This window comes from Poecilia formosa, unplaced genomic scaffold (assembly GCF_000485575.1).
Source record: "Poecilia formosa unplaced genomic scaffold, Poecilia_formosa-5.1.2 Scaffold39, whole genome shotgun sequence".
Classification (NCBI taxonomy): domain Eukaryota; kingdom Metazoa; phylum Chordata; class Actinopteri; order Cyprinodontiformes; family Poeciliidae; genus Poecilia; species Poecilia formosa.
Genome location: NW_006799978.1, coordinates 6,371 through 16,610, shown reverse-complemented (window position 1 = coordinate 16,610; position 10,240 = coordinate 6,371). Strand labels below are relative to the sequence as shown.

General features: G+C 40.7%; 1 protein-coding gene across 1 annotated transcript; it reads right to left on the bottom strand.

The window, feature by feature from the left end:
• Nucleotides 1–532: 532 nt before the first annotated feature.
• Nucleotides 533–6,877, bottom strand: ankrd50 (ankyrin repeat domain 50; the record flags this gene model as incomplete). The annotated part of the gene is made up of 2 exons (XM_016670905.1): nucleotides 533–2,060; nucleotides 3,317–6,877. A coding segment is annotated over one exon (3,558 nt), but the record flags the coding sequence as incomplete, so codon positions are not given.
• Nucleotides 6,878–10,240: the final 3,363 nt, after the last annotated feature.

The following is a 10,240-nucleotide window of genomic DNA, read 5'->3' as shown; positions in this document are numbered from 1 at the left end:
TTTTACAGAAACAGTAACATGAAAACAGTTCCAGTCATCAGATTTTAGCTAAATAAGATATTTTTCCCTTTCAAGTGTAAAGAAAGAGTTTAAAAAAAAATCTTTCTGCCTTGGCATTTCTCTTATTACCTCTCGTTTATCCTCGTTTATCAACCCACATATTGAGGTGTGCATACTGAGAAAACTTGATCCTTTTTTGTGCAAAAACAAAAGGATAAAAAAAGACCTGGAGAAGGGAGTTGGGTCACAAGGAAAGAAAAGGGAAACCAGGAAAATGAAAGGTAGGATAGAGGAAAAATTAAAAAATGACAAAAAGAATAATACATGATTTAAACAATGTGACACGAGAAGGTCTGGAAATTCAAACATTTCAATATTACAAGCATTCATCCTTCAGACTGATTCATAGGTTATGAGGTTGATTAGTTGGAGAGACTTGGTAGATTTTAAATTATCTTAGTCACACAAGATTCCAGACATCTTTTTGTTTTTCATATCTTGGTGTAATTGAGAAAATGGTCAGGACTAATTATTCAGCAGTAAAGCAAATATGTTTATTAAGCACTTTTAATATACATCAGAAAATTCAGCTTCGTATAATACAGAAATTATTTTAATGAAAGTTAAATGTACACGATAAGCTATTTACAATCCAATCACTGAGTCAAATCAAAGTGGACAGACAAAACAGGTTCGAGACCAACAAGAGAACTGTTCAATAAGACTATACATCATGATTCCCTGCCTAAAATCCTTCCATTCACCCTTCGTGGCACACAGAGAGGTTTCACTGGGGGCTTATAGGTGTTTGTGCATGCGATAAGTTTTCTACTTCCCCCAAAATCCCAGCTTTTGGCAAAAATATAGCTCACTGTGAACATTTTGAGAAGCCTGCAAAGATGTAACATAGCCTGTAAACGCTAAAGCAGCTCCGCTCGGTTCATAAGAAACAGATGTTTCAGTTCCCTCCGAGTCATGGTTGACCAAACTCCTCCTCCGAGAAGAGGCGGGACAGTGTATGCTGTTTCAACTTTGGCTTTTGAAAGTCTGCATTTCAAACAATATCACCAACAGCGAGGGGCTGTCTTAATGGCTGAACCCTTTTTGTGTCACGCCCCTGAAAAGTCCAGCAGAATATAATGAAAATGATACAGAAACAAAGCTGGAGTTCTGTTTGCTGAGCTGCTGAGAAAGGCTAACTGAAAACAAAAAAAATGCTGCATTTAGCACCAAAACCTTGCTGATGATACACAACGGTTACTTAAATACTCTTGCACATAAAAACACCACACACACACATACATACAATATAAAAACAGAAAAATCCCATAGGGACAAAATCAAATTTGTTTTACATTATAAATGAACCTCCCTTCTGCTCAGATATTTAAAAGGCAAAAAAAAGTCCCAAAATGTCTGCAGGCATCTTCTGAACACAGCACCATGGTAGAATGCAACACAAATAAAAATGCAACAAAAGTGGCTTGTTTTCCTAAAAAATAAATACGCCTTATATCCAAGTAAACTGCTTTTAAAATGTTACACGCAACAAAAGGTTTTAGCACTCTGATCAAAGGTAACACAGATTATTTGGGGTCTCTAGAAAGGCGATGAATGACAACCATGACATCAGTTACTGTCTGTTTGGAACAATGCACCCACTGGTACACTGCTGTCAGTGAGACAAAATACAACATACTACAAAATAATAATGAAAGAATTGGCATGTTTCTTCTCAAACAGCTCATAAAACATGAATGGGATACAAAGCGAAGGGGAAAAAACATGTATGTCTGTCAGTTTATTATTTTAAAAGTGCATACACGGCTTATTAAATAGTAACATTAAATTAAAATGATATTTTGAATGAAAACAGAAGGCTGTAACAGATGTAGGCACATCAAAGTATCAGTTCACATACGCTGCAGGCAGAGAGTTGTTTTATGGCGTCCCATGAAGGGAGGATGGGGGGAATTCAATGTAGTTTTGTTATGCAGACGGAAACTGTTGCTTTGGCACATTCTCCCCAATGTCAGCATGATGGATGGTGGTCAGAACATCTAAAAACAGCAAAAAAAAAAAGAAAAGAAAACGGTTAGTTTGTTTTGTTGTTTTGAAGGGGAAAAATTGTTGGCACTACTGAAGAAAGAGGTGTGAAAATCTTTGAAATACCTCCATCTTTTATTGCAGGAACAAAATCTCTTACTGTAAAATGGAGAAAAATCCATCCTCAAAACTGAGAATTATTTTTGACAAAACCACTGATTGATCATTTATTGCTACACCCACAGATACCTTCACAATAAATTTAATGTTTATTGTAAACTATGTTGCATTTTGCAGCTTTAATTTGTTCACAGCATTGTGTAAAAGAAAGAACACATGCAGTAAAAATGTAAAACATGAGTGTTCAATGTCTTGCACTCAATCACATGTAACTGTAGATTTCAAATATCTAGAAAAATAGTATATAGAGCTCTACTGAGCATTTTCAGACAGGGTCACAAAGATCATACTTATTAGAATTTGAAAACACAGAGTGAACTATTATGATGGAAACATGGAAAGCCACCTGGTTCATAAACAAAAGTCTCAGGACTTTTCATTTTGATGGCACTTTCAATGACATGAAAACTTTTTTAAGGAATGAACTATCCATGTTTAACAAGTGACACTTATTAAACGGTTATCATACAGGTTATCAACTATGTTTTGTAGTTTGTACCAATTGTTTTGAGAAATACAGTAGCTGTTGCGCAAATGTTAATAGTGGGGTTATAAATGCACTAAAACGACTAAGAAAAACTATAAAAAGGCCATAAGAACCTTGTTAAAGTCCATGGATTTACCAACTCTTTGAAAAACCAAGAGATTTTAAATAAATATCATGAGGACACTAATCAACCTTCTTCCACAGTCATCAGTGGTCCTCTCTAAAGTTAGATGTTATACAACCTGTAGGGTGAGGTGAAGAGATCAGAGGGGGCCTATGACTCTAAATCCAGAAAGATTGTACAGAACAATAATCAACGATTCCTCTTAGTTTGCTCCAACCTTGAAAATGTAATGAAAAAACATGTTCTACTTTTGGCAAAAGGCAATTGTACAAAGTTTTAACAAGGGTATTAATAATTTAGACCCAAGTGATTTTGAAATTGATAAATGTGCTTAAATGAAAGCTTGGATTTTTCTTAAACAATTTCAGTTTCTGATTATGCTCCTGCCATAAATAATGAAATCTGACCTTCCTTCACAGCGGTGATGAATTCACACCACGTCTTTCATTCAGTGCAAAACATGCTGTTAGGTTTCTTACCAGCTATAACGGAGTCTCCTTTTTGTAGTTAAACCCTGGGTCGGATCCTTCAATCTGCAGCTTCAGGGCTTGTTTAAGGCTCAGCTCTGTTTCCCCAATGGGGTAGTTCTCTAACACATCCTGGTGGCCCCTGTTCTGCACAGTCCGTGGAACTGACACTCGACCCAAGAAGACCTGGTTACCCTGTAGGTGATATTTGGGGTTGGTCATAATCCCGTTCCTTTTCTTCTCTGAGCAGCTCTGTGGCTGGATGAAGAATGGGTCTTGGCACTGGCCTCTGTCCTGTTGCATGGAACCACCGATCATGATCTTACAGTGAGGATCCTTCACTGCAATATTGGCAACTGACTGGTTGAAAGCCATTCTCTTATCAAACTGGGTCATCTCGTACTCCAAAACCTGGCCTTGGCTGGATCCACTGTTTTTTGTTTTCTTCTTGTCTCCCAGAGCTGCTTTGCTGTTTTGAGTTCCGTTTCCTGTCTTAGTTCCCTTTGCCGACTTCAGACCTGACTTCAGCTGAGACCATTCAAATTCGTTGGATGGAGACGATGGCTGCTGATTGACGGACTTTGTTGTAGAGCAAGGGGACACAATAGACTGTCTGCTTCGGCTCCGAGGCAGTGAGTGCTGTTGAATCTGCTCTGTAAACGTCATTCCATGGAAACTGTCAATAGGTACAGTTTGAGCTGTAGCCGTGGACGACGTGGTTCTTAAAGAGGAGTTTTTTGAACTCTTGAGGGAATTGTTTGATAGGGATGACTTCTGTCTGTCCACAGTGGAGTCGGGAGATTCTGATGGCGAGCTGAAAGCATGGACGGGTCTGTCAGGGAGACAGCGTCCAGATGACTGCACGTCTCCCACCCCTGTGCTGCCAGAACTGCTCGATTTAATGGTGAGGGAATGCATTTTGCCGGTCACTGCCAAAGGTGTTTTCTCCTCCATGGTATGAACGGGGGAAGGGTTGCAGCCATTTAATGTTGTGGCTCCGTATTTTTCTAAGATTTTAATGATCATTGAGTGGCCACCTTTTGCTGCCACTCTCATTGCCGTGCGGCCAAATTGATCAGCGTGGTTGGGGTCTGCGCCGTTTTCCAGCAGTATCTGCACGACATCGATGTGTCCCTCCTGGGCAGCTATACCCAGAGCAGTTGCTCCCTGGTTGCACGTATGATCCACATGCGCTCCGTTCTCTATCAAAAACTGAACCACTTTGGTGTGGCCCTGCCACGCTGCAGACTGCAGAGCGGATCGCTTCTCATTGTCGCAGGCATTCACGTCAGCATGGTAGTTGATGAGCAGCCTCACCATCTCAACATGTCCCTGCCAGCAGGATACATGGAGGGCTGTCCTGCCCTCCGTGTCGGAAGCTTCAACGTTCGCACCGTTTTCAAGGAAATACTCCGTCATGGCCAGCTGATTTTCAAGTGCCATTATGTAAAGTGTTGGGCGACCATCTGCGTCTTTACAATCTATATCAGCACCATGACTCAGCAGCAGTTCAACAATGTCTCTGTGGCCCTCAAGTGCAGATACCCTGAGAGCATTCCTTCCGTCGTACCCCCTCTGGTCAATGTTTGACTTGTTCTCCAGGAGAATTTGCACACAGTCATAATGTCCTTCTTGTGCAGCCAATATCAGTGGTATTCTACCATCATTATCCACCTCTGAGCAGCGAGCACCTTGTTCAATAAGAGCATCGCACACTTGCCGGTGGCCCTCAAATGAAGCCATGTGTAGCGGGGTCCAGCCTGCGTCGTCCCTGTGGTTCTCATCCAGCCCTCTGTCCAGCAGAGTTCGGACCACCTCCACATTTCCCTGAGCCGAGGCGATGCTCAGCACCGTCCTTCCCTCGCTGTCAATGCTATCCACAGCGGCTCCCCAGAAAAGTAGCGTGTTGACCACAGACGCATGGCCCATTGATGCAGCTGCCAGGAGAGGGGTGCGCCCGTTCTTGTCTGTGTGATCCACATCAGCTCCGCCTTCCAAGAGCAAATCAACTACATCCACATGTCCTTCATAGCCAGCCACAAGCAGGGGAGTCATGCAGTCTTTGTCACAGTGGTCAACCTCTGCGCCCCTGTCAATCAGAAGGCTCACAACAGATGCGTGACCTTTACTAGCAGGAATACAGAGAGCAGCCACAGACAGGGCAGTCCTCCCATCGACATCTTCATGATTAACTTCAGCTCCGTGGTCCAGCAGGTGCTCCACAATTTCTCTGTGCCCCATGTATGCTGCAGCAATGAGAGCCGTTCTTCCTTCATTGTCTGCTTTGTTGACTTCAGCTCCGTGCTGAAGAAGATTTAACACAATATCTTCATGGCCTCCCCAAGCCGCCGCCCTCAGTGCAGTTCTACCATCTGCATCAGCACAGTCCACTTTGGCTCCAGCATAAAGAAGAGCAGACACAACCTCAGAGTGTCCGCCCCAAGCTGCAGAGCGGAGTGCGGTCCACCCATCATGATCCGTGTGGTTTATATCTGCTTCACAACCAATAAGGCAGTTGACCACTTTGGTATGACCCTGCCTCGCAGCTAGAGTAAGCGCCGTTTGTCCATGGTTGTCTTCCAACTCCATGTTCGACCCTCTAGATATGAGCAAATTAACCACATCAAGATTTCCACTGTATGCAGCATTGGCCAGTAGAGTTCTTCCATTAGAGTCACACTGGTTTACAGAAGCCCCGTTGTCAAGTAATGTTCTTATCGAGTCCTCTCGCTCTAGGGCTTGCTGTACAATGCATGAAGCATGATCATCTTCATTGTTCACATGAGCACCAGCTTTGACCAGAAGCTGCAGAACTTCCTGCTCTCTTGGTATGGAGGTGCTCAGAGAGTCTTTAGTGGGAGTTCCATTCCAGACCATCCAAAGAGCAAGATTACAGGGCTCAATCTGCAGGTTGGAGCTGACGAGGTGCAGAGCAAATTCCTGCACTTCCAGAGGTTTCAGCTGCTTTGCTCTACAGGTGTAGCTCATGGCCAACATCCGATGGCCCTCTGCTGCATTGCACAGGTACTTCTGAGTGCAGTGCTTCACATCCAGCAACCATTCTGCAAAACTGTAGTGGAAAAGGATTTTAGTACTCCCAAGGCCATCGACCAACAACTTGGAGAGAATGTCCATCTTTTTCTGAAACTCCTCCATGGTCAGTGTCATGTTTTTGGTCCAGACTGCGTGGTACAGTTCTTTGACTGTAAGTGGCCTGCAAGTCGCCAAGATTACATTAAGAATGGGCTGAACTTTGGCAAATTGTTTTCTGACGAACAACCTTTGGCAGAGCCACAGGTAGAGCCCATTGAGAGTGCCTGGGATGTCACGGATCTCCCGAAGCATGATGAAGTTCTCCACCACGCCATCCAGAACGCGTTCCAGGTAGAGGAAACAGCCGCTGCTTTTGATGTGAAGCTGGTTGAGCATCTCAGCGGTCTCCTTGGTTAGGTGCTGCCTCAAGGCCTCCTCCTGGTCCAGCCGGTGAAGGATGTACTGCTGCACATCCTTGACGATGTAGGCCTTCCGCAGATCGTCGAGGCTGATTTTGCGGAATCCTGAAAACAAAAACAAAGTGCATTAGATGAGTGGGGTGATAAGTAGAAAAAGCTAAAAAAAAAAAAAAAAAGAATGGGCACGAAGATACAAATGGCAACTCCTTTTTGAAGAATACATAGTTAAAGAGTCACTTTTCACACACTGGTTATAAATAATCTTGAATTCATATCCAGTTTCAACCTGTTGGTCATAAACCTTCAGGTGATTAAGTGAAGCAAACCTTTAATTTCCATAGCAGCTATGTTGTTAAAGACAAGCCTTTTATAGGAATTGAGATTGAAACCCCTCTGGCTACTTGAAACAGAAACAAATCAGCAGGTGTTTGCAATCAGCTCAAAAAATATAGATGAAAACTGAGCCTTGACAACTGCTGAAACTTTCAGTTTCTGTTGTAGAGAAAATTTGAGCTCTGATCAGTTAATGCCAAACTTTAAAATGAATGTGGCCTAAAAATTGTATTCAAATATATTTTTTATGGTCATTGCCTAAACACCTTGAGAAAGAAATTAACATGGAAGCACAAGTCCTAACATCAACAGCCTGTAAATGTTTCACACAAGCCTCACTCCCACATGGATCTTTAAAATCCTACTGTAAAAGTTAATTATCACAATGAGTCCTAATGAATGATTTTAATGGGATTCCTCTGTAAGACATGGGAAAATTGCCTCATAATAGCCTTGGCTAATGGACAAAGTGGACTCTCGTTCATGTTGAAACCATCTATAGTCTGTCCAGCCTGCAGCACTCCCGTATTCTTTTATTTACATTTCCCATGGTCTTTGAGGTCCTCTGAGAAGGGAAAAACATGCTACCAGATGGTCCCTTGGCATAGCTGATGTAGTAAATACTTACAAAAGACACACAGTTACCAGAAAGGCTCTATATACTCCAACATTTTACATTGAAATACTTACATAAAATTTCTTGTGGTTTTAATATTTACATTTTATTATTTTGGTGAGAAAATACTAAGTTTAAAAGTATTGTTAACAAAACAGAACAAAGACATTTGCTTCCATTATAAAACCCATTCTAGAACATGATTTAGATCAGAAAGGTTGATGAAGTTCTGTGTTCATCTTACAGAGTTATTTTTCCAGGCAGAAAAAAGTCAGTTTACCCCACTGGGCCGAAAGGTGACTACACAGCTGCAAGCCTGATAACTCTGATGTGTTTAACAGCAGCTCCCAAACACTAACTGGCAGTTTAGTAAACAGATCCTGGTAAACAGAAGGAGGACAAGGTTGTCTTTATCACCTGCTCCCCCCAGCAGCAGCTCACGATAGCAGTTTCACTTTGTCCTTGAAACTTTTGCAATAACTCATGTTTACAATTATTTATAAATATGAAAATGGGAAAAAGTAGGCTTACGTATTTATTCTGCAAGTCACAAGTCAGTCTCAAGTCGAGTCCAATGTTAAAGCAGACAATTTTTGATTTTCAAGTGCGAAACTTTGAATTTTGAGGCTTCAACAAGTTGAGCGAATGTGATTTAGCCTCAAGGTAATATTTGTTTCTATATGTTACTTATGCTTTTTTTGGCAACCGCTTACCTGTCCCTGTTTGAAAAACTCTAAAGTTTTCAAACACCTATTCCTGGTAAAGTGTTCAGTATTTACTCTGACATGTGACTAAATTAATTGAGATTGAGAAAAATGTGCCTACTTGTGGATATTTTTGTAAAGCATACATATATAAAATAACCACAAAAAAAAAAGTAGCCGAAATATCTAGGTGGAATGCTACTTGATATGCTTTTGAATTGTGTACGAATACATATTATAGTATATTTAGTGTTTTAACCATTAAAATTAGCCGCATTTTCAGAGGAGTCTCTTATGTTATGGTCCATAATCTCTAAACACAGATCAACTCTAAGACTTCTTTCTTATTTGAAATGACATTGTATGCATGTATCAGCATGTTTTACCTAAAAAAATAAAATAAAATAAAATTAATTTTAGTAATCTTTTAAAAATACTCTTCAATAGATTACATATGACGGGGTCATTAATGACAATATTTCACTACTTTTAAACAGGCATGTTAAAGGATGTTCCAGCCTAAATGACATAAGTAACAAGCAAAAACACCCATGAGCTCAACATTAAACTTATTCTTTGTGCAACTATAAATGTTAAAGAAAGTTGGATGTTTTGGGCTTTCTGCCCATAATGTCTGACCAACAAATTTTACATAATGCAATTCATTTTTTTTAAACCACTTTGAAAATGTTGTAGGCAATGAACTGACTGCTGCCTGACCGGTGCTTGGTACCTTTTCGTTTTATTGTCTCCAACTCAAATGCATCAGTGACCCATATTTTACTGACTTACTGAATCCATAATAGTGAAAAGATCTCACTGAGATTTTGGATTTTATCAGAGGCAGACTCTCTCTCTAATGCCCCACCATCATCTTACTTTCTTCTGTTGTGTATAAATCATCAGTTATCAGGGGTTTTTCTACCAACCTTCTCTACTGACAAAGACCAGCTCTGAGAGATTTACGGAGCTGGAGTCCCAAACAAATGAGCAATAAAGTTACTTCACCATGTTGTCAGTAAATACGAGGCAAACAATCGCTGCATTTATGTTCACTCATCCGTGCTAAGGAACAATAACACAAGCAGATGCGTTTTATGTTTCTGAAGCTGCAAACATGACAGGAACTGAGAGTTTAAAAAAAAACAAAACAAAAAAAAAAATCTTTGAGGCTTTCACTTTGTCCCAACACAAAAAATGACACATTGCAAATGTTTTGAATTCTTATCAAAAATTGTCTCTTCCCAGCAATACGCTTGATGACTGACCGGACACTAGAAGTGCTTTAGGACCCAAACCTACTTTCAGTCTTGTGTTTTCATGGAAACCACGTTCCACACTCTTCTTCTCTGACTCTATGACCTCCTGCTCCGGCTCCCACTGCAGTCCTGGAGTTGGATTCATGGGAAGCATGTAAAGTATCTCAGTGTACCAAAACACCCTGAAGCAATTCTTTCTTTGTCTGACTGAAAACTGTTTATTTTTCAAACCTCTACTTTAAAATCTTGGCTTGCTACTCAGTTTGACAATTTTTCAAGATACAAAAAGGAAAACTGACTTGTATCAATTTAAAACTTATTTAGGAAGACAGTTGATGATCGAAAGAATCATATAGTGCTAATGTGCATTCCTGTAGTCAATGGTTCAACCTTCAGACATAAAAGATCAAATCTAAACCCATGAGGGTGTCAGAGGATTTTTCATGCTTCCTCTTATTTGTCCTCCATTCAACTTTTAAGGCTATACCAGCTAATGCACATTTTTCCTTCACTTCTTCATTTTTCAGGTTAATGCAGAATACCAAGTACCTCAGGTAGCCAAGGAACACAAG